Source organism: Chiloscyllium punctatum, chromosome 38 (assembly GCF_047496795.1).
Source record: "Chiloscyllium punctatum isolate Juve2018m chromosome 38, sChiPun1.3, whole genome shotgun sequence".
Taxonomy (NCBI): Eukaryota; Metazoa; Chordata; class Chondrichthyes; order Orectolobiformes; family Hemiscylliidae; genus Chiloscyllium; species Chiloscyllium punctatum.
The window spans coordinates 55520346-55545807 of NC_092776.1; the positions used below are offsets into that span (position 1 = coordinate 55520346).

The window sequence follows — 25462 nt, forward strand, 5'->3', positions numbered from 1 at the left end:
ATTGTGTAAATCCATGAAGCCAGGCTATCATTAGATACAGTGTTTATGAGGATTAATCTCCACTCTACTTCTCCCTGGTATCTATGCTACTTTTGTTGCAGAATATGGTTTGTAAGATGCTGTAAATGAGTTTTACCAGTCCTAATGGTATTCAAAAATGTGGGATGTTACACGCCTCAATTCTTTGAACTGTTTTGTAATTCTGGATACAAATACTTAACCTAAAATGCCGTTTCTTCTCCAACTAAAATATTTTTCAAATGTGTGTAATTTTCATCCTGTCTTCTAATTTTGTTCAGTCTTTAAGAAAGGTATTTCTGGTTTGGCAAGAGCTGTTAAGCAATATCAATACGAATTCCATCCTCGCTGTTTGATTTAGTATTTAGTGGTTCACACTGAATCAAGTAGCAGAGTAACTGGATAAAAGGGTGCAGTTCAGATACAGTAACGAGGGCACTGTATTAAAATTTAAACAACATTAAATTCTCCCTTGCACCTTTTTCCTTTTTGAAATATTTTCCCAGATATGATATTATTGTCTTGTGTATTTAGCTTTAATTTTTTATGCTGCATTAGTTACAGAGCCGGGAGGCTGGTACAATCGCAACACTTAAGAGGCATCTGGATGGGTATATGAATAGGAAGGGTTTGAAGGGATATGGGCCGGGCGCTGGCAGGTGGGACTAGATTGGGTTGGGATATCTGGTCAGCATGGACGGGTTGGACCGAAGGATCTATTTTCATGCTGTACATCTCTATGACTCTATGACCCTTGAGAAGGTGAGAGTGAGTTGTTGTTTGTGGTGGAAGGTGCTTCCACAGTGTTGGCCCAGAACACGTGAAATTGCTCACTTGCTCTGGTGCTTTCCAGCAAACAACTGGTGATCGAAGCCGTAATTCAAATTGTTTGAAAGCCACACAATACCCAAAAAAGACGAGGCTATATTTAGAATTTCCCACTTTCTCCCCTCCCCATGCATTGCAAGCAGACAAAACTGTTTTCTGCATCTCATTTTATATATGAATCCAGTCTTGTGATCAGCAAAAGCTTATTTTCTATTATATTGTTGAAAAGAAAAACGTTTAAAAAAGAATTTAACTGATTGACATTGTGCACCAAACAAAAAAGTGCATGTGCTTTTTTTTGCCCGTGATAGCCATTAAGTGCATCCCACTTGGGGATTATGTTTTTAACACTAAATTGTGCGATATTTATGTTATAAATGTGCCGAAGTTGAGCGATTTCGAGTATTCACTTCAAACCAGGTTATGTTTTTGGCCACAGTCATTGAGGAAGGAACATTTTGAGGATGGCTGGTTTGCTCCTGGATGGGGATGTTATTTGAGTCTGTTCTGTAAGGGGTCAGTTACCACCAGAGGTTCCAGGGTTAGGAGCGAATTACTGCACTGAACTGTGCTGACAGGAATCGGATTCCACAGTAAAATGGAAAGCAAATCTCAATCAGTTTGCAGCGTCAGTTTTTGACCTGAGACTACTATCCTTTTCCAGCAACTGTGTTCTAAACCTGCACTTCTCATTTGAGCCCAATTTAGTTTACCTTTATCAGGGCTTCATCATCATTCTCACTCCTCAGTTTAATCACATCTTTTAATGGTCTCGTCTATATTTTTGATTCAGCTGTATATCAAATTGCAGAAGGGGATATTTTATAATTCTGTGCAGGATTGCGATTAGATGCCAAGGCAAAGAAGAGTTGTACTCTCAGATTATTTGTATTAAAGAGAGGACATAAGTTGGGCAGCTATTATGATTTGAGTCTTCATAATGCGAAAGGTTAGGACAGAGGAGTGAGGTGAGATGAGGGAGAGGGTAGAGTAGGTGGAATAAATATAAAAGGGATATATTTCTACTTGCGGAGTCCAAAGCTAGGGACCATGAAGATAGGATAATTGCTAATGAGACATTCAAGAGAAGCTTAATTCATTACCACAGAGATGAGTTGAGATGAATCGCATGGATGTGTTGTAGGGGAAAGTAGATAACTCCAAGGGGGAAAAATTGGGGATATATGCAAGATAAGAGCAAGCTCATGTAGAGCATAAACATTGGGAAGACTATTTCAGCCAAATGGTTTGTCTCTGTATTGTAAAATTCTCTGTAAAGTCTTAACCTTTCTTCCTCCATTTCCGCTCTGATAATCTGATGGCTGATTCCTTTGTAACATTTTACTTTTTCTGTAACTTGAAGTAAGATTGTATCAAAAGTTTTTGAAGGTGGGAAAAAAAATGTAGCAAATAATGATAGCTCACTAAAAGCAAAGACCACATCAATGTTGATCAATCCCTGCCTTTCAGGATTTGTTGTTTTTCGAGATTTCTTTCTGTTTAGAAGCTAGTATCAATTGATTTCACAGGCAAGAATGATTTATTTCTATCCAATTTTATAGCTGTCGTAATACGTACTGAACCTGTTACTGTCGCTATTCATGAAATGTCAATGCAAAAAGAGAATTATAGTGCAACGTGACAAGGACACAGCTGTTGCTGTGTAATAAGTTCAAGCAGCAACAAAATAACAGTTGCAAGGACCAGTGGAACAGTAATTTTCACCGAACGGGGAACTTTGTTTCTAATATTCAGTAAGAGCTTTAAAAAAAACAAAATTATGATATGATGTGTATTGTCAGCATTCTTCGTGTAATGGCTGGTAGAGGGAAAGTTTACGACTGTGGAGAATTTAATGAGTGTTTGTGCTATTTCTGTGAAGTAATATATCATGTTTGTTCAGCTGCTGTCACGGTTAGCTGCACAACCGGAAAAATTGATGTTTTGTTTATTCCCCGACCACTCCCCACCCCTCTCTCCCCACCCCCTGCTCTGAATTCCACTACTGCCCTGTGTAATGTTAAAATAAAACATCATGTCTCTATAAAGGAAATATCAGCAGTTGAAATCAATCCAGATTCTGTGTTTTGCACCTTTGAGGGATGTCACTTTTCAATTCCCTGTAACTTTGTACATTTGGAATGCAAGACTGTGGCAAATTCTTAAAAAGACTAGAGAGAGAGAGAGAGGCGCATGCATAAAATGAATCCCAACCCTTTTGGAATTGTTCAGCTGTTGTTTCCACTGTAATCTTGCCAGTTAGTGTTTAGACTGTTTCCTCCAGTTTCTCAACAAAAAAAATGTTTCGCAGAAGGAAAAAGAAATTATGTTCGCATTCACTCAGACATATAAATAAAAACTTTATCTCTTTTCAAAACAAAAACTGAGGTAGAATGAGTCTGGAGTTGGCACTTGGACATCTTTGACCATCAAGTCCACTCCCCTTGTAAATGCACCTCCCACCCCAAAACTATGATCTATGTTTTTCTGCATGGGAGAACCATCTGAAGTGGATTCATAAGTCCTGATATTTGGAGTAAATTAGCTATCAGTACCAAATCCAATAAATAGCATGAGGCCATCAGTGAAATGGCCCACTTACGTGGCTGTAAGGTTTTATTCTGAATCTAATGCAGGGGAAAATAGTCAGGATTAACAGTACATGGATGTTTGTACACTTAAAGCCGTTGGCTCAGGGCTGGTTAAATTAAATCCTGAGAGCACTCTACTGTTTGTACTTAAGACTTGCCATCAATATAAAGGGGAAAGTCACTATGTTCCAACTTGTCTCAGAACAGTAGCAGATTGGTCTGGATATTAAAAACAAAACTGATCGCCTGGAACAAGCAAATTGTGTGTTTTGATTCTGATTTTTACCTTAGTCATGACTCTACAGATACAAGGAACATTTAATTCTAGATTTCCTGTTTCTGGCAGAAGGCCTCCAGCCCAGCTGTGCTCAATGTATTTTTACCCTTGTCTCACTGCCAGCTTCTGAGCTCTGTGAAAAATAAAATAAAATTAAATGTTTCACGTCCCAGCTGAACTATTAAGAGACTTAAAAGGGAAGGTCTAATCACGGGCGCCTGATTTGCTAGCCCCGACATAATGAGCAGCCTTTCATTTTGAAGATGGCCCCGAATTTCAAAAGGAGGAGCGGGTTAGAGACGTTTTCAGAAATCTCCATACATGGGAAAGAATGTTGGCTCATCCATCTTGTCGAGTCTCATCCCACTGAATTTAAGATTTCCATTCTGGCCCAGATTCAGCTCAGTACAAAAACGTTCACACGATGCATACATTTTTATGATATGATCGCCAATTGATTATGAATGTAATTGTTTCCAAAAAGACTGGTGATTCTGTGGTATGAAGGGCAGAGGAAATATCGAGAGCTCCCTGTGTGAAGTATCAGTGCCTCCTGTAGGGATTGACTTTCTCAGGTTTGCAGGGTTGCTATCTATCGGTGAGGCCAGTTACTCCTGGAGCTATTTGTGAGCTTTCTTTAGTATCCCACAAAGTTCTACATTTTAGCTCTTTTGTGTTGTTTTCCCATCACTTCCTTTTTTAGCCACCACATTTTCTGAGCAATGGGTTGTACATTGTACAAGATAGGAGAGCATTACAAGCGATATTTTCCTGCTTTTGCATTGTACATTAAGTGGAACTTAATGTCTGCCAAATTCCTACCTCGTGCAATAATGTGATATTCATTATGTAAACATTACTATAACATTACTGTAGGGGCGAGGAATTTTAGCCGATCCTCATTATTTTGATATTGGTGTGTGTTTTCAGTGGACAGAGAACTTTTTCCAATTTCAGCAGCTGTAACATATTTAAGCATTCCTTATAATGGCATCTAATGATAAATATACCCTGTGGTCGTGAACTAAAGCATTATCCCTGGCAAGCTGCCATTGCATTGGCAGTAAGAGCTTGTTCATGCCCCTTCCACACAGGGAATGTACACTCTGATAATATGTGTGCTCTGAAAATGAAATATTTGCAAAATGCCATGGTTAGTTTTCACATTGTCACTGTGATCGATGCTTGGATGTAGTGCTGCTGCAATGTTTCATTTTATTGCAGCACTGTTTAATGTCACAATGGATTTGTGACTAACTGGTTGGAACACCAGCCCATGTTTATAATAATTTCAATTGAGCTTTAATCCACTTGAAGACCCAGTAATGATCAACGTCCTCACGTACTGAGCAGAAATTCTGCAACGTCTCGTACCCCCACTGCCCCAACATCTTTGTTTTGTGTTTCTTCCTTTCCCCTGAGTTGAGAAAGACCAAAGTAGAATCTGTCTTGTGGTCATGAATGTTGATTTTCACCATCACTTTGCCTCCCAGTGACCAAAAGCAGGAAAACCACAGAGAATGCAAAGTATTTTCCGAGGCCTGTCTGCTTACTGCTGTCTGGTTGGTGTGTTTCTCTGTCTGAGCTGCATCTTCTCCCTACCACCCCAAATCTTGGGAATCCCTTTTGCTTTTACAGACAGAGATCTAGCATTTAATAAGAACTGTGGGCTGGCTGGCTGTGTGTTCGCCAAGTCTCTCTCTCTCTCACCGCGTATGTTTCATGACTGTTTCAGGCTGATCTTGCCATATGAAAGATATATCAAAGGGGAGGAGGACAAGCCTTTGCCTCCAGTCAAGCCTCGGAAGCAAGAGAGCAGCCCTCCTGAGAGCGAGAGCAAGGTGAGGGCAGCTGCAACCAAACGGAAGACAGAACCAAATCGGAAAGTGAAAAGAGAACGAGACGTTGTTCAGAAAGTGAAAGAGTGTTCTGAGGTTTGTGCTGCTTTCTCTAAATCTGCTTGAGATATGGGAAGTAGATTTGTAAATGTGTGTAAGCTACATAGCGCCAGAAGAAAGTCTCAGCGTGGTGAAGCACTTTCTGACTGGGAAAAGTTACAGATGGGACTTTGCCATTCATTTTATTTCCAGTGAGCTTGCTGACTGCATTGTACAAGCACAGTTAAACGGCAGCTGCTATCTGAAGGCATTTCTTTACATCAGGTACTCGACATGCATTCGTGTTTGGTCAGAAGAGCATTCAGCATGTAATTGCAGTTTAATCATTTGCATGTATCCTCCTTTTTTTCAGAACTTATAGCAAAACAAAAGTTCAGAATCTGTGTTGCTGCATGTTAGTGCCACACAGTATGTGTGTGATGTACCCTGTGGTTTCATGCATACTGTAGGTGTCTGGGACAAATACTGTTCTTGGTGTGCAATGCTGTATGCAGGGACTCTGTGTGTGGTGCTGGGGCCTGAGACATGGTGTGGCCTCTTGGAGAGGTGGGGAGGTGGTCTCTTGAAATGAGAAGGGGGGACTCTTGGCGAGGAGGGAGTGGGGGCTTTTGATTGGGAAGGGGATGCTTAGTGAAAGCGGGGGGGGGAGGGGGAGAAAGAGGGTCTCGCAATGGGGGGCTCTTGGAGTGGGGTCTCTTCGATCAGCGAGTGGTGGGGGGGCTGTCCAAGTGGTGCGTCTCAGAGAGGGAGGAAGGGGTGCTCCGAATTGGGGACGGGAATAGTGAGGGCTCTGTGTGTGGCTGTTATATTGTGGTGCAGTTTAACACAGTTGTGAGGGTTTTGTTTGTGCCACTTCTGAGTCTCTGATTCAGTGCAGACTTCCTGGACAGTTTGTCATGTGCCATTGTCTGTGCATTAACAGCGTTCACCTTCTATTCATATTGATTTGTGGTATTGCCTTGCTGTTTGGTAACTGCCAGGTTGCCATGAAGGAAAGTTGGAAAAGTTTGTTAGTGGCTGCAGGTGGAATTCTCTTGGTGTAAAGTTTGAATGAATCTCTCGGTCTGTGTCAAGCTTGACAATAAATGATGAGCGTATAATTAACTTCCCTCATCCTGGAGTTGTTTTGAATTTACAATGTGGTGGAGGTACCTCAGTGAAATCATTTGAATTTTCCTCTGATGGATAACAGGATCAAAATCCTCCCTAACCATGACGAGGGTGGGGTTTCCTTACCAGAAGACCTGAGGATAAAGGGCAAAAGGAGTATTCAAGGATAAGGGACAAGTGTAGGAAATTGTGATCAGTGCACCCTTTAGTGCTGGTTATGTTGTTGCAGACTCGATGGGCCAAAGGGTTTTTTCTGTGCTGTATGACTTCTGACTCTGTGAATGTCCTTCTGTTTTCCCGGTGAGCAGTGGAATGTTTTTCCCCCTAGTGGTTTGCCTGAGAGCTGACAAACAAAACAACTGCATGTGTTCCATGTGGTAATGACCATCAGCTCTGGGCTTGGCTGGTTAGAATCTTTTATTAATGGGAGCCTAATTGATGGACAGAGATCATTCCCATTGGTGCTTCTGAGCAGCAGCATGCAAACTCATGTCCCTCTCCTCCCAATCCCCTACAGCGCCCTGGCAAAGGCCACTTCCATCATTGTCTTCAGAGCTCAACATCCTTTTCTCTCCTGGTTTGATGTCTATGGAAAATTCTGGAAAGCAGTCCCTCCGATGCTATCAGAAAACTCAAACAATTCAGTATTTCTGAATTTGACATACTGAGGCCTGGTGAAACCGGAATGAGATAAAATAGAACTTGCCACCAGACAGTTGTTCAATACAAAGGGAAGGTTTGAGCATCAGTTGAGAAATGTAGCCTTCCCCTGAAGATGATGGACCCTCTTGAAGCCTGTACCCGATTGGAGTTAGGTTTGTGGTTAGTAAACATTGCCAGTGTCAAATTTTGCCGTTGCTGACATTTGGGTTGGCTGGGAGGGCTGAGCTGATGGCTTTGGGGCCAGTTTCTAGACTATCTCAGGGTGGAAGAGGGCTGGGAGGCCTTGCAAGGACTTGAGTTTATTTTCTGGGGAACAGTCTCGATAATCACTTTTAAGGACCTCTGGTCAGGCTGCTTGACCTCTGTCATGACTAGGATACCCCTTGGCAATCACCAAGACATAATGGCGGTTTTGAATTTCTGTATTGTTATTGTCCATATGCCAAATCACGGATGGGCTGTCCTATCCAGCTCTGGTACAGTGCCACTGATAGATGCCAGGTGTGTGTTTGCTTGTTGGCAAACCCTTGCTCCCTATTCAGGAATGACTAGGAATTAGAACATAGAGTATTACAGTGCAGTACAGGCCCTTCGGCCTTCTGTTGTGTCAGCCTGTGGAACCAGTCTGAAGCCTATCTATCCTACACTATTCCATTTTCATCCATATATTTATACAATGACCATTTAAATGCCCTTAAAGTTGGCAACTCTACTATTGTTGCAGGCAGGGCGTTCTATGCCCCAACCACTCTGAATAAAGAATCCACATCTGTCCTATACCTATCACCCCTCCATTTGAAGCTACATCCCCTCGTGCTAGCCATCATTGTCCAAGGAAAAAGGTTCTCACTGTCCATCCTATCTAACTTTCTGATTATCTTTATATGTCTCAATTAAGTCACCTATCAACCTCCTTCTCTCTAACAAAAACAAGTTCCCTCAGCCTTTCCTCATAAGACTTTACCTCCATAGCAGGCAACATCCTAGTAAATCATCTCTGAATCTTTCCAACGCTTCCACACCCTTCCTATAATGCTGTGACTAGAACTTTACGCAGTACTCAAAGTACAGCCATACTAGAATTTTATACAGCTGCAATATGACCTCATGGTTCCGAAACTCAATGGATTGCAAAGTTTTCACCTTCCTCCTCTATATGGGGAGAAGTGAAAACATTTTAAAGTAATTTTACACTTGTTGCTCACATGACAGTTGGCTGAGGCTTGGAAATATATGTGCCATCACCTGCATATGAAGGCATCGTTCACAATGTGGACTGGCTACCAGTGGGCACTATTTATAAGTGGCAAAGCACAGGTTGTGAGATCACTTCACACTTTTTATAGGGTTTGGTGTTTACTCTTGTGCTGGAGGAATGGAGAGAAATTCATTTCTGGAAATAATTGCAGTACTGCAGCAACACAAATAAAATACAGCTCCTAGAGAGATATCAAGAATGTACATTATAAATGTTAAACATTCCCAGAGTCGTGCAATATGCACATTCATTACTGACACGTCTGGACTTCCTCACATTAAACATTAGCTTCTGTTTAAACATAGTTGAACGTTGGATCACTTTCAGTTAATTCATATCAGATCTAGAGAGAGTTGTTTTCCAGGCTGAAACAGAGGTGACTGTTTAACATTGTGGAATATTCTTCAGTGTTCTGTAGTTTGCTCATCTGTCTGGTATTTTTCATGCAATTCCATAGGCCCCTGAGAGACAATAGTATTTGATTGAAGTGGGATCGCAACTTGACCCCCACCCCCGTGCCATTTAAACTTGGCAGCAAAGAACAAGACCTGAAACCTGTGCAAAGTCAAACTGTAATAATACTTGTAACATTACAACCACTTTATATTTTCCTGAATACTTTTTCATAGCTTAAAGAGGAAGGTGATGTTTTAAATTTAATGGGGGTCTCTGCTCTCTTGAGAATTTCTCGTGTGTTGACACATGACTTGTATGCCTGTGTCAGAACTTTATTAAGAACAAATAAAAAACAGAACGTACAAAGAATTCTCAGCAAGTCTAGCAGCATAAGCAGAGAGAGAATCCAAGTTAACGTTTCAGGTCAGGGATCTGTCATCTCTCTCTGCAGATGCTGAGTGTTTCCAGATTTGTAGCATCTACACTATTCTGCTTTAGTTTTAAAAATTTTGTTTTAATAACTCATTTTCCCCCCAAAGGAAAACCTGTCATTAAGATTTAATTCCATCAGGGAAATAACCTACATTAAAAATAAAATGTTGGCTTTTGGTTCCCCTTATCGCATATCAACTTACTGATTAAACCAAAGTCAATGCTCTGACCCTTCATGTTGTAATATTCTCCAACAAGGAACTTTTTCATGGGAATTAAGCTACTGTTAACGAGACCGTGGGGCACTTACAGCCTCATGCAGTTCTATGGAAGCTGAAAGCTGGGCACAGCAGTGTGCATTTGTGTAGCACCTATAAGCAGTGAAACTTCCCAAGGCACTTTTCAGAAAGGTAGTTGGGCCAAATTTCTCAGTGCGTCTGCTTACCCAACAAGCTAAGCTTCAAGCACATAACTCAGGCAGATGGGATAGGTCTGAGTCCTCCATCCCTACAATGATAAGGGAAATCTGCATTTCTTCAGTGTTGGTCGCTTGAGCCCTCCTGATTAGCCCCTCCTGTGCCTTAAGACATCTAGGATATACACTCTGGAATGGACTCCTTAACCCTTTCCCCCTTGTTCTCTTCCCTTAAGACATTTGTTAGTTACAACTTCTTTGGCAGAGTCATGTTGTAATATCTCCTTTTCTGAGTCCATGTCAAATTTGGCTCATTTACCACCCAGGAATTGTCATGGGATATTTCATTGCGAGATGTGCTACACAAATGCACATGTTATGGAGTCATAGAGCTGTACGGTACGGAAACGGACCCTTCAGTCCAACTTGTCTGCATGGATCAGATATCTTAAATTGATCTAGTCCCATTTGCCAGCATTAGGCTTATATCCCTCTAATACCCATCCAAATGCCTTTCAGGGCAGCACGATGGCTCACTGTGGGCTCACAGCACCAGGGACCTGGGTTTGATTTTAGCCTCAGGTGACTGTCTGTGGAGTTTGCACATTCTCCCCATGTCTGCGTGGGTTTCCTCTGGGTGCTCCAGTTTCCTCCCAAAGTCCATAGATATGCAGGTTCGGTGAATTGGCCATGCTAAATTGCCCATAGTTCAGGAATGTGTAGGTTAGGAGTAAATGTAGAGTAATGGGGAATGGGTTTGGGTGGGATATTCTACAGAGGGTCAGTGTGGACTTGTAGGGCCAATGGGCCTGTTTCCACACTGTAGAGATTCTATGAAATGTAATAGTAACAGCCTCCACCACTTCCTCTGGCAGCTCATTCCATACATGCACCACCCTCTGTGTGAAAAGGTTGCCTCAGGTCTCTCTTAGATCTTTCCCCTCTCATCTTAAATCTATGCCCTATAGTTTTGGACTCTCCCCACCCTGGGAAAAAGACCTTGCCTATTCACCCAATCAATGTCCCTCATGATTTTATAAGTTGTAAATATTTGTCCACCTCCAACCTGGGACATTTAAGCCAAATCTACCTTGGACAGATAGTAATTAGCAGTTCGGAGTTAACAGGGAAAGTGCTGCCATCTCAAGTTCACTGCTTGATCATCTGATCTAAGGGAGGTTAAAAAACAAGCTGTACACAAATTAAACTTTTAAAAAAAAATACTCAGAAGGGTGAAGTGAAGTTCAAATGTGTGTCAATGAAACTATTAAATGCACTTCTGGCTGAGCAAGTTTATAGCTAAAAGGGCCATCTTAATGTTCTGCTTATCTTGACAGTTTACTCAGCAGAACATGAAACTCATGGACAATGCTGCCATTTAGAGTACACAAAAGCACATTGCAATAGAATGACAAGAAGCTCAAAAAGGCCTGTCAGTCAGCGATCATACAGGTAGCACCTTGAGAAAGCCCTCCGAGTCAGAGTTCATTCTCCTACATAACGGTATAAAAAGGGGAAATTATGCTCACAAGTCACATTGCAGAAAATTTGAATCACAGTCTCCACAGTGGCATTGTGAGCGTTCCTATGTGCATACGCAATGATGCAACTTTAATTACAAGGCCATGGATTGGGAGATGTTAAACCATTCACAATATCTCTTTTAAATTTGAAGCCATTGTGTAACGCAATAGCCTTATCCACTCCCCCAGTCCGTCAGCCTCCAGTTCTGCTAGTTTTGCCCATATGTTGTTTTTAATAGTTCAAAATCAGGTTTTGTGTTCAGGTCCAGGCTTGTGACACAATGTTTGGTTTGTTTGTTTTTCTGTTCTGCCGTATGGAATAGTGAGAAATAGTGGGGATGTTACTGGTCTCTCGCCCCAGGTGGACGGTAAAGGGGCATTAATGACCTGCCAGATCTTCTTAGTAAACACAATCTCCAGTTTCTAATCAGGAAGCTTACCGAGGGCATTAGCTTAGAGAAAAAAAATCTTCCCTTCACCACCTTGCCCTTTGGCGAGCTTTGGTGTTTGTATTTGCTGTTACCACCACCACTTTGGTGATTTTTGTAACGTGATGATGAGAGGAAAAGGATTTTACAAGAAAGGAAACTGAGTGGTTTTGTCACATGACTGTAAGAAACAGCTTCATTATCTAAAAATAACAGCTTTTTTAAAATTGGGATATTTACCACCATGAATGAGACTGTAACATGATGCTGGGCTTGTTACATCAGTGTGGTATCAGAACTGTAGAAGAATATATTAATTGCATTGATAGATTCAGCTGTATAATACACCAACCTTGAAATTTATTTTGAATTAGCACTAACCTTCTAATTTTACTCTAACTGTTCTTTTCCTGTTTAAAATACAGCCTGAATCATATCCTTTCTGCTTTTCTGTAACCATACTTAAAGCAATTAGGCATTGATAGTTTTTAAAAATATATATGTACATTGCAACTCTTTCCTGTGGTGAAGATTACAGTAAGTTTGAACAGATCAAAAGCATTGTTAACTGAAGAGCTGGGAATTGGGCCAGGATTCCTTACGTCTTTGTGTGGTTTTACTCTTTGAATCAGCAACAATTCTCCTGCATCTGTACCTCTGACACGATGCCAGAACTGAGCTCAGAACTATTTACAAAGACTGGACAGGCTGGGGCTCTTTACTCTAGAAAAGAGAAGCTTGAGAGGTGACTTGATAATGTTAAAGACCTTTATAAAAACGGGTCTTATGGATTAGACATAGAGAAAATATTTGGACTTAAGGGAATCCACCTAGGGCCTTAACATGTGCAGCACCTTCATAAATCCAATAGTCAAGAGTTCTTATAATGTGAAACTTTTTACCCTAAGCAATCATTTAAAGTGCATTGCATTGATGCATTTAGCGGACTCTAGGTAAACACATGAGGAAGAAAGGAATAGGAAATATATACCAATAAACTGAGGTCAGAAAAGTGGCAGGAGGCTCATGTGAAATTTAGAAACTAGCATAGACTAGTTAGGACAAAATTCAAATCTCTTACAATTGTATAAAAGTTGCAGTGGATAGTGAAATCAGGAAGTCCTTAATTCTCTCAATGAAACTGGCTTAATACTTCCTAGTTTGAATATCTTCTGGTTATTGAGGTTTTAACCTCAGGGAGATGAACCAATCTGTTTATCTGTCCTTTACAATAAATCCTGAAGCCCACTAATTCCCCCAAAATCTTCAGCTCACAGGTCAGGCTTGGCAACAAGAACATGTGTTTGGAAAGTTGGTTCATCTTATTGACTGACCAGATTATTTGGGATAATTGATGTGATCCAGTAAGGTAGCAGTTGGAAGCAGCCATAAACCATGCTCAAGTGGCTTTGAACTGAGTCCCGGTCTGACACCACAATGGGCATGTAAGAGGTCATGGCGTTGTTTGAAGGAAACCAGCAGGATTCTTCCTGGTCCTGGCCAGCAATAATCCCTCACCACAGCATTAAGAAAATCAGAGCAATCGCTACAAGGACTTGTTGAAGGCTTCATGTCAGTTTTGATATTGACTCTGTCCTGGGAGAAGCTCATCCTGCATTGCTACAGCTGGTAAAACCAAATATAAAAACTCTGCGGCCTCCTTCAAAAACAAGCATGCGTCAGGCAGGGAGAAAACAGAGGCAGAGGAACTCCTGAGTCAGCAACTCATCCAAAACCTAAGGGTCTGTGCTATCCTGTCATACATATTGCAGACAAGTCCAGATCAGCCGGACAAACAATTCAGAAGCTAAGCATGGTAATTGTTCCCTCAAAGGACCTTAAGTAAGTTGATAAGTGTTTCGTTGGCTTTAAAGGACTTTGTCATATCCTGAGGTCATGAATGGTACTTCAGGAACCCAGATGCTTTCTTCCTAATGAGGAACAGGGCTCTATGAACAGCCTGTGCTGTCAGTCTCCAAACATGAACCTTTATGGCTTGCAGTGGGGTGTGGTGATGGGTTAGGGATGGGAGGGTTTGGTTTTCTCGGTATGCATTTGTCTCTTAAGCATTGCCACTGTTCACAACAGCACATTGGGAGTTAATAAGGAATGGTGGAGGAGGAGGAGGCAGTGGCTTCGTTTCTGCTGAGCTGTTACAACTTTGGAAAACTTTTGAAGTGTGGATCAACCACAAGTGACAAAATAGGCTTGAGGGGCTGAATGGCTGTCTCCAGTTCCAGTATTACCCAGTTACCCCAGCATGAAGTGAACATTCTGTAGTAATGCACTTGTGGTCACTGAGGGGCTGAAGGGAGGCAGTCACACCAAAGGCTGAGAGATTAATTGACTGATAATTTTAGCAAAACCAAATTCACAGTTGTTTACCAGGAAGCAATATAGCCAGTGAATATCACGTTCCAGCAACGGCTTTGTTATAAAATAATCACACACTATGTCAAAGAAAGTAGGTTATTGTTGTCATGGTAACCTTTTCTGTGATAAATTCAGCAATTATTTATAATGCAATGCTCCATTGTGTTAAAAATGCAACTGGTGATAATGGATCATGGAGAATATAGATGACTAGAAAAATAAAACACATGAGTAAAGTCTAAACATTTAAAGTGATCCGTTGTTATTGTTCAGATGCATCAGTGCATTTTATTTCTCTTGCTGTCGTTTTTGTTTCGTTCCCTGGTTTCTCCAGACCACTCTCAACATATTGCCTTGCACTGGTGACATTCAGAAATGGTCACTACAGAGCATTGCTGATAGCCTGGACATGTAGATCCCTTCCTTTGGCCTTCTCGATCCCTCTGTCTGTCTGTCTGTCTGTCTCTCTCTCTCTTTGTTTCTCCCTTTCTCTCTCCCCCTCCCACTCATTTGCCCCTGCTCAGAATCTTTCCACAGCAGCCATGACTGAGATAGGGAGCTCATTGAAACAGGTCTGTCATTTCACCGTCTATACTCAAACTGGACACGGCTTTTTAATGTCATTTTGGAAATGGCAGTGAGCACTTGATTTTAAAAATCTGTTTCCATTTTAAGTGACTGCAGCAGAGCTAATGGAGCTGAAAAAGACAAACTTCTGTCAGATACAAAGAACTGATGCAGTCATTATCAAAAATTAAATAGGGGGACAATGCAATTTGAACTAGAAATGGTTGTTCTTTTAGACTACACCCCCCCCCCCCCCCCAAAAAAAAATACATTGCATGATTATTGGGATAATGGATGCGTTGAGGCTGATTTGCTTGAGCTCTACAAGTGTCTTGAGAGCCATCTGTTTCACCATATCTCTCTCTCTCTCTTTCCCCCAACCCTCCCTCTCCCCTTTCTTCACACATGCTTTCAATTGCCAAGGCCCAAAGCTGTGGAATTCCCTCCTTACATCTCTCCATCTAGACTCTAAAGTATTGCAACACACGAAGAAGCCATTCGGCCTAACATATTTGTGCTCGTTATTAAACATCCATCTGCTCTAAATCCACCTTTCCAGCATTTGGCCCATAGTCTTGTAAATACTACTCGAATGATGATGGTTCTCACCTCTACAACCTTTTAGTTCCATACACTCAGCACCCTCTGGGGCTGAAAAGATTTTCCTTAAAATCCTTCTAATACTCCTGCCTTTCATTGAGATTCATGGTCCCTAGTTATTGACCCCTCTACTAAGGGGAAATGTTCCACATTATCTACCTTGTTTTTGCCCCTCCATAACATTCTTTCTCTTAATCAGGTTCCCCCCTCAGCCTTCCCTGCTTTAAGGGAAACAATCCCATCGCCTCTAGCCTCCTTTCACAGCAAAATCATTCCAGTCTGGGCAACATCTTGGTGAATCTCCTCTGCACCCTCTAGTGCAGTCTCATCTTTCGTATAGTGTGGTGACCAGAACTGCTCTTAACAGACTGGGTGTGGCCCAAGCAATGTTGTATACATTTCCATATTGTATTCAGCACCTTCACTATGAAAGGCAAGTATTGCCATATGCCTCCTTAACCATCCTATCTACTAGTCCTGTTGCATTCAGGAATCTGTGAACATGTATATCAACCTCTGTACTTCCTAAGGTCCTACCATTCATTCAGTCTTCCTGAGGTTTGTCCTTAAAAAAAACCATCTCCTCACATCTATCGGCATTTGCCACTGCTCTGCCCATCTGACCAGCATTTCAATATCATCCAGTTGTCGAAAACTTTTTCCTCTCTATTTACCACGCCATCAATTTTCATGTCATTTGTGAATCTATTGATCACACCTCTGATGTTCATGTCTACATCACTGATGTACACAACAAACAGCAAAGAAATTAGCTCTGAACCCTGTGGTATGCGACTGAACATGAGCATCCAATCACAAAAACAGCCATCGCTCTAACTTCTGCCACTAAGCCAACTTTGGATCTGATTTGCCAGATTGCCCATGATCCCATGGGCTCATAGCTTCTTAACCAGTCAACAATGCATAACTTACCAAAACCTGATGTAGATAATATCAACTGCACTACCCTCATCTACACATCTAGTCACCTTCTTGAGAAATTCAGTCAAATTTGTTCCATGTGATGCCTCTCTGACAAAGCCATGTCAAATAGCTTAGCTTAATCCTTGCCTCTCCAAGTGGATATTAATTCTCTTTTCCAGTAATTTCCCTACCTCTGATTACAGACTCACTTGGGCAGTAGTCTCCTGGTTGATCCCTACCATCCTGTAGATTAATGGTACCAATGTTGTCCAGAGAGGATTTGAAAAATAATGCCAGGGCCCTCCAAACTCCTCCCCTTGCCTCCCACAGCAGCTCCTTTCTCACTTTAAGACACTTTATTTAAACCTATTTCTTTGACCAACCTTTAGATTACCTGTTGTACCATCTGTCTCTGGGTCAACTCTTGTGCAGTACCAAAGTATGTTTTACCACATCAGAGCCACTACAGAGATGCAGCTCAACTACAGAGTATTGTTTGGCCTAGACACTAGGTCTGTGCTGTTTTTATTTAAGTTTTGTATCAGTAATTGTATTTCTATTTGATGTTTAGGCAATTGCAGCCACAGAGAGCAGCCAGGAGATGGACAAATGGAGAGCAGACGTGACCTTGCCAAGGGATGGAGTGGTAACACAGACTGAGACTGGAGTGAAGGACCAGGACAGGTGTGATATCTCCGAAGGTTCAGACGGCAGAGGGACCCAGGCCAAGGACAAAGTCAGCAAGGCAAACAGTGACCAGTCAAACAGAAAGGAGGCTGAGCTGCTATCTTTGCACAAGGGCCTTACAGCCCATTTGATAGATGTGACAGCACAGAGCCAGGCAGAAAGCAAGGCCAGCTTGGCATCCTGTCAGGATCACGAGTCACCACAACAGCCAATGGACAGGCCGGCAAACGACGTCCAGGAGAAAGTCGCTGGAGCGGTAGCCATGACGGAGAAAGATACGGAGAAAGGATACCTGTCTGATCAGGGTTCGAACGTGGTGTCGCCAGGAGCTGCCAACAGCTCCATTCATTCTGATCAGTCACCAAAGGATGAGGTTGAGAATTGGGCGGGGGGCATCCAATCAGAGAGCATCCAGAGAATGCCACCTGGGCAGGTGGGGAAGGGTAACCCGAATCCTTTGCCTGGGCCCCTCAAAGATAAGGAGGAGCTGCTTGTTACAACAAAAACTGAGGCTTGCCCCAGCTATCTGCCCCTGGTCTACTCCAGGGGTCACCCTGGCATCATGTCACCACTCGCCAAGAAGAAGTTCTTGTCTCAGGTCAGTGGGTGTTTGCCCAATAACAATCCAATTGGAGCCCCACCTCCGCTGATTAGTACTAAAAAATGTGGTGAGGATGGTGAAGAAATGGTTACAGCGGAGAGTAATTTTTTACAAGGCTCCACGCCAGAACAGTTGGCTATCAATCGACCTTCTGTGATTCAACATGCACATAGTTTTCAAAAGAGAAATACTGATGAGCGAGGGGGGGCATTGAAACATGATGGTTTGAATAAATTGTCTGATTCTGAGGCAGCTTATCTTTCGAAGCATCACCTTAATTGCTCAGAATCATTCAAAAGCTGCGCTTCTTACCCTTTCACCGCTGAGACTATAGACAATGAAAATAAAGGTTCTGAGAAGAAAGGTTGCCAACCATCACAAGTGTCAAGTTTTCTAGCAGACTTCTACTCCTCCCCCCACCTACACAATCTTTACAGACACACAGAACATCATCTTGTTAATGACCACACATCAAAATACCTGAACACGGTCATGAAGGATAAAAGTTCTTCGTTTGTGCAGAATAAAAATCAGGATGCTGTCTATTTAAGGCATCTTTCAACACTGCACCGGTCAGAAAAGAAATGTGCAGTGAAACCTCCTACAGAGGAGCAGCCCACTGACTTGAGTCTTCCAAAGTTAAAGAAAACGCTACCCAAGAGCTCATCAAACAGTGTCATTCATTTACCATCGCCACTAGACATCAAGAGCACAACAGCAAGTACACAGCCAGCCCACACTGACTGCAATCCCAAAGCTTGCCGTGTTCCTCCAATGCCAATACCGACCAGCACCAACAGTGGCGAAGTTGCCCTGCCCCCCTCAACAAAGCTGGAGGAAGCGGTCAGACCGGCGATTGGCTCCAAAGGAGGTTCACAGATCATTGGAAGCTCTAAACCCATCAAGAGGAACCGAGAAGGCATGGACAATGGCAGCAGCCAGAGCCCAGACAAAAAACTCCGGGCCGTCTCCCCCATGCCACTGGCAAAGGAGCTGGCCTTGAAGGAAAAGCCATCTGACTTGGAAGGGGAAAGCAGCAAAAACCAGGGTCCCGGGATTATCCTAGAGGGCCACAAGTTTCCATTGCCGACCCCGATATTCCCAGGCGTGTATCCTGGAGCCTTTGTATCTCAGGTTCAAGATATGTGCGATGGCCTGGGCTCAGCGTTTCCAGTTGACTATGCCCATCCCTTACAATACTTGAAAAATCAGGCTGTGCTGTCTCCACTCATGCAACCATTGGCCATCCATTCCTTCATGATTCCGGCGATGCAGAGACAGATCCTTGCTTCAACCGGTGCCTCCCCACAACTGTATAGACATCTATCCGCAGCTGCTGCTCCAGTCGCAGCGTCGTATGGAGATCTTTTGCACCATAGCCTTTATCCTTTAGCTTCTCTGAACCCACAGGTCGCCTATTCCACATCACCAATATCTTCTCTACATCCCAGCACAAAATTATAAGCATTTTAATTCTGTGAACATTTCATGAAATCAAGATGTAGCGTAACAGCCTGATGTTTCATGTTACATCGTAAGACTTTGTGATTGCAAGTTACCAGCAACTGGTTTATGTATTTCTTGCATTCACTTTGAGATGTCCTTTTCATCTACAAATTAAGATTTGTGGGGTTTTTTATTACATTGAATGCAAAGTAATTTGTTCTTGTACATAGAAATTTTTTTGGCTGCAGCCTAACACTATCACTTGCAATATCAACACGTTAAAAGGCTGTAAATATTCACTACAAACATTTACATCTAAATTAATTTATGCAACTGTAGTCAAGTTTTACTTCCAGCTTATGTTGTTTTGGTGTGCGTTTCTCACAGTCTCGGTTGATGGATGTGTTGAATATTGTGTTCTTGTTCCAGAACAGGATAGCTGTAATAACTACAGGAAGTTCTCTGCAGCTGTAAATGTCTGTTTGGATTCTTTTGAATCCTTTCCGTAGAACGCATATGTGGTGGTTAATTTCTGTACTATGTAATAGTGCACCACTGGGCTTTTTTGTTTGTTGACTTTTTTTGGACATAATTACTGCTCTTGCAGTTGTTAGGAGCTTGACTTTCACCGATTTAAAAGCAGAATCATTTAGAGTTTTTAAGTAAAAACTTTTAAGTTTTACTACTTAAAAGAATAAAATAACTGTAACTCAAGCAACCCTTGCCAAGCTTTAATATTTCAAAATAAATGTAAATATTCAATAGTTTTCATACTTTCAATGTGATCCCTGGCTTCAAACCCACTGCTGTTAAACCGCGACTAAGCTCACAAGCTAAAGATTTGTATATAAGATATGCTAGCTGTAGTTGCTACATTGCAGGAACAAAAAAAAACTGATAATTTTATATTTAGATCTTGTCTGCCTTGCATTTAAGGTCACAAAAGTATAGCTGCAAGGGTTCTTTCTGTGGTTCCGCATAATGTTTTGTCAATCAAATGTTTGAACCGTTAGTCTCTTTAATGTAAACAAGGCAGATTTTGAAAAGAAGCAAAAGTGAAGCTAAATAACAAAATGAAGAAAAACAAGATTCCACTTTGGCATTGACAAGCATTCTGCTGGTTTTCTAATAAAGCCCCTTCAGTCTATTCCCCTTGTCTCTGCAGCTGTTGGTGAAGCTTTAATAAGATTTGTGTTGAAATGCAGTTCTGGCTCTTTGTTCAACTCCCGTGCTTGGCTCAATCTGCAACAGCCTTTTGGAGCTTGGAAATTTTCACTTTATGTTTAAAAGTGCCGTCATGCTAAGCAAGTTAAACGTAGGCAAAATACTTTGAAAGAAAGTCTTTCTTAAACTTATTAGAACATTTGCTTCAAGAGAACTTGACATTTGGTTACAATAATTTCCTTTCAGTTCCACACTAAACATGTTTAACTGATGCCTCAGTATTGCATGTGGCCTTCTGGCAACTCCACTGCAACATCAAGAACTAACTGTGCCTTTTCATTTCAACAACACATTAAAACTTCAGTACTTAACTGCACATGTTTGTCAATGGTATACCGTGGTCACATCTGGTCTAGCTTTGCAAAGAGCATTATGATCATAAGTATTGTGAAATCAGGATATATTATTTTTGTTGGTTTCCATGCTCATAATGATTATAATGGGCACTTATGAGATTGTTTGTCTGATTGTGGCTATATTAGTTACAGAGAATGTTGTTCTCAAATGGTCGTTTTATTCACCAAGACACATTGCTTAAATATTTTCAGTCTGTATCTTATCAGCAAGATGTTTATACTGACATGTTCTTATTATAAAACTTGTAATTTGTAAATACCGAACACATTTTCTTCTTGCATTTTTTTTGTTTTGTTCTATAGCACATTTTCATGTATTGTGATTTGTACATAGTAAACGTGAAGACTAGTAACATTAAGATGGATCCTGATAGTTTAAGGTTATTGAGTAACCTTACATTAGGTTCAAACTTTAAATCTAATGTTACTGAGCCAAATGTAAACACTAAGTTTTGTTTTTGTATGTTCTCAAAGTGTACTTGGCAAATGCTTTTGATACTTTGTGCCAATAGTTTATCAATCACATAGCTGGCAAAATATTTTGTACCTTCTGATCCACTGTTATATTTAATAAAAGTTTTACTACTTAAAAAGTGTGCATTTGTTCTTTGGTTGAGATGAGTCATTTAGCTTTAAAGGTTAGATGCCTTTCTCAACATGTAAGTTCTTTTTACTTTTTTTTAGAAAAAGAGTTTGCTATTTTAGGTAACAATCTAGCCTTCTACTCCCAATAATAGTATTATTGTTTGACAAATGATGTACAGGTGTGATATGAAGAGGTACAAGCTAAAGTAATACATTGAAAAAAGATGCTTGAAGGCAGTTAGAGTTCAGACATCTTACCTTAAAGTCTGCAACAAAATGTTACATATTTTGAACCTCAGCTAATCTTATGACAAAATCATTCTGACCCAGCTATTAGAAAGTAAGCCAGCAGCCAGTTGAGACCTTTTGACCTTTGCTCCCTGTACCCCACAACAATACAACTGAGATAGGGAATTCATTAAAATGCGCCTGACCTTGCACCATCTGTTCTTAAACAAATCATTTTAATTGTGGTCCAGACGTTTTGAACATAAGGATTTTGTTCAAGATTTTTAAATCCAAAAATATATGTATTATAGCATCTTTAAATCTGTTTCCCCTAATCTCAAAGCTTTCAGCTTTTATAAACTAGATTACTTCAGGTCTCAGCTCAGCTGAATTTCCTAATGAAAGAATGTAACCCAGGGTCCTATTTGAGGAAAACAATTCAGGCTAATATCTTACAAAGTTGATTGTATCTGTTAATTTATATCAAATACATTTTTTAAGTCCACTTAAGTTTTGTTAATTCAGCGTAAGTCTCTGTCATGGATAATGTAAGAGCAAATAACTGCCGATGTTGGAATCTACTGAAAACAATAAATGCTGGAGATCACAGCATGTCAGGCAGCATCCATGGAGTGAGAGCAAGCTAAAACTTTGAATGTAGATGACTCCAGAGCTGAAGTGTGGAGGGCAACAATAAAATATAACCAAGAATCTGAGAGGGGAGGGTGAAGGGGATTACTGCCCAAAGATTACAACGCAATTTTAACATCTCTTTTAAGTAGTAATAAAATGGATTTATGTTCAGGATGACTGTTATATAAATACGTTTTTGTGAAGTGCTGCGGCGTGATATACAATGAAATAGTCTATTTAGTATTGTGTATTGTATGATCGATATAAAATTCAGAAACAACATTTAAACAGTGACTTTGATGTTGAAAAATGCTTCAAATCTATGCCTTTTTGATAAAAGGTTAATGAAAAACAAGAGGTTCTGGACATGTTTGCATTATTCATTCTTTATTGGATTGATATAAAACTTGATATCTGCTGTAAAACTTCTTCAAACAACCCACTGAGCATTCAGCAAGTTTTATGTTAATATCAGTTTCAAATGTGTCTCCTGGGACATTCTGTTTCTCATAAACTGGAAGTTGAAAAGAAGTTTGTTTTTGCTGTATGTAAATTTGTTGTAGTCTCCAGTTGTGTTGTATCTTGGGTGGGGAGGGTATTGCTACAAGTTGAGACAGTTTTGAATGATTACTAAATAGAAAAACCTGCAAACAGCCACCTCACCTCATCAAGTCCCATTCCAGCGTTTTAAGCGCTAAATCAAGGCAATAGTGCACTGTTAGAAATGTTTTTTGAGTGGGATGTTAATCTGTAGCCCCCTTTCCCCTCTTGGGTGCATAAAAAAAATCCACGACACTATTTTAAGCAGGGGAGTGAATGGTAATGCTCTGGTCAAAATTCATTCTCAATAAATATTACTTTTAAAAATAACATTATTTGGTTATTGTTGCACTGTTGTTTGTGACAGCACGTTTAACTTGTCTGCCACATTTCCTAAATTCCAACAGTCACTATATTTCAAATGTTTCATCGGCTGTAAAAGACTTGATATCCCAAGGTCTGAAGGTGCTTTGAAAGTGTAAGATTTCCTTGTAGCTTCCAGTTACAGCAGTCCCATGTATTGGTATAATTAAGGTTTTCCTCCTGTTAAACTACTGCCACAGAAGGCTATAACATTGCTATTAAGCACAGTGCGCCTTGCCAAGAATTGCTCCTCGTAGATCCCAAGAGATTTGTATCTGAACAAAATACACATTGCCAAGCCTGACCTAGATATTAGCTACTCATTCTCATACTTTAACTGCTCAATGTAAATCCTCTTTAGCTGCACAGTCTGTCCAAAATAATGATTTTCCCTTTGTATTTGTTTTGTTAAGCTACAAAATAAAACAAAATTATGTTGAAATTGGTTCTCAGATTTACAATGTGACTATTAGTGATTATTTTCCTAAACTTCAAATTTACTGGGCATGTTGAAAATGAGACCATTCACCAACTAACTACTAGTTAGTAATAAATACTCTTCAATTGTCACAGCTCTCATTACAGTGATGAACAATTGCTATCTGTCTCACCTACACCCAACCTCAGTTCACATTAAGTGGTCACAATGTATTCGTGGACATATATGGGGTATGCAATAGTGATGAGGCTGGTTTGGGGAGAATGAAAGAATATAGTATGCAACTAATTACCCTTCCCTAGCATATAGTAGCAACCTGAGAAGTTTGTGATAGTATTAATTATGTGAAGCAGATGTTGCTGAATTAAATTAGTGTTACATTAAATATGCAAGCTCAATAGTTCTGTTGTTAGTGTTGGTAGATTACATTTCTGTAGTTTAACCAACCTCAAATGCTTAACAAAGTATTAAGCATCATAAATGGTTTTAATTTTAAATAGTTGAGAAATTGATCAGCTCAGACAAAGCATAAATTCAAACACTGGTAAGTTATAACAATATGGATGGCAGGGGAAATAAATCAGCATGATTTGAGTTCCAGACAAGCTCAAATTAAGAAATAGTAATGAATTGTACAAGTAAAACATCTTGCTTTTATATAGTGCCGAGGATCATGAGACAGATTGACAGAGTCATAGAAGGAGATATTAGGACAAAAGCTTGATCAAATGAGGTAGCTGTATGGAATGATTTCGAGAGAGGTGGAGTGGTTAAGGGAGGAAATCCCACAGATTAGGTTCCAACCAGTAAACAGCAATGTCCTGAATAAATGCATGCATTTCATTAAGTAATTTACTTGAAACTAGTTCTATAGGAAGTTTAGCTAATTGGTGTGCTAGAATTTGCCATACTTACAATACTTTCCAATCATTTGCCAACACTCAAAATCATGAGGGTTGAATGATGTCTGTGAATCTCTTCCTTAGGAGAGGTGTAGGTATTGTGAGGGAGTTGCAGGTTATCATTATATTCTATCAACAGTTTACTATAGTGGTACCACAGATGAAGAACTTAAAGTGATTGATTAGAGCAGTCAAGCATCTTCCATGTTGACATGTTTGAGAGAAGATTTGAAAGCGATGTTAAACTGGGTTGTCTGAGTAGATATCTGAGAAGTTGGTGGAAGCTTGGGTTGAGACCCATGCAAGAATTACTTCAGGTGAATGACAAAAACAGGTGATTTGTGGAAACACTACTTTAATTCAAGTGGCTTCAATCCAAGATGCCCGAGAACCAGATTTAATTACAACTTTCAAAAAGAAACTGGATACACATCTCAAGGAAAGAGCCACCTTCAGTATCCAACAAGGTGAAAATAGTGGAAAAGGTTTTATGGGCTTGGAATGGAATATTCTCACTCCTGCTGGGACTCAGAACAGATCCCTTGCATGATGGATCTGTTGATTTTTCTTTTAACACTGACTATTGGGCACAAGGCATTGGTACTTTGCTGTTCGATAGCACACAAGTCTAAGACCAGAAGGCACAAGTTTAAGCTGAGGAGCATGTTTAGAAGTCTGAGGATATATTTTTCCACCCAGATATGAGAAGGTGGTGTAGGCAAGTATTCTCACAGCATTTAAGCATCTGGATGAGTACCTAGTAAGTTATGAACCAAGTGCAGGTAAATAGGATTCATATAGTTTGGAGTTTGTGGGTCAGCAGACATGGTGGGTTGAAGGGGCTGTTTCTATGCTGTTGACTCTGACTGCCTTCGAGAATTGGGTTAATGGCCATTTATTTTTAACTCATTAAGAAAATGGTTCAAGGCACCATTTGGAAAGGTTCGCAGCTCAAGAATGCATACTGCTTATATCAGCTGACAGGTCTAGATTTTTAAAAAATCTTTTCAAGCAGGTTATAGTACACCTATGGTACAGGAGGGGCTTCTCCTGGGTTTAAAGACAGAGACACTGTAACTGCACCACAAGAGCCCCAAGCAACAGATTTAAATGTTGAAAAGTAAATTAAAATACTTGTGGATTGCATTAGTGACGTT

At 40.6% G+C, this 25462-nt stretch overlaps 1 protein-coding gene across 4 annotated transcripts in view; it reads left to right on the forward strand.

Annotated features, from left to right (window-relative positions):
- arid5b (AT-rich interaction domain 5B) overlaps nucleotides 1-19954 on the forward strand; it is a 125548-nt gene extending 105594 nt beyond the window's left edge. For all 4 annotated transcript variants that reach the window (XM_072557922.1, XM_072557925.1, XM_072557924.1 and 1 more), the window contains 2 exons: nucleotides 5450-5648; nucleotides 16873-19954. In XM_072557922.1, the coding sequence (XP_072414023.1) occupies nucleotides 5450-5648; nucleotides 16873-19053 (2380 nt within the window). In that variant the 3' untranslated portion in view covers nucleotides 19054-19954. The remainder of the gene's footprint in view (nucleotides 1-5449; nucleotides 5649-16872) is intronic.
- The last annotated feature ends 5508 nt before the right edge of the window (nucleotides 19955-25462 follow it).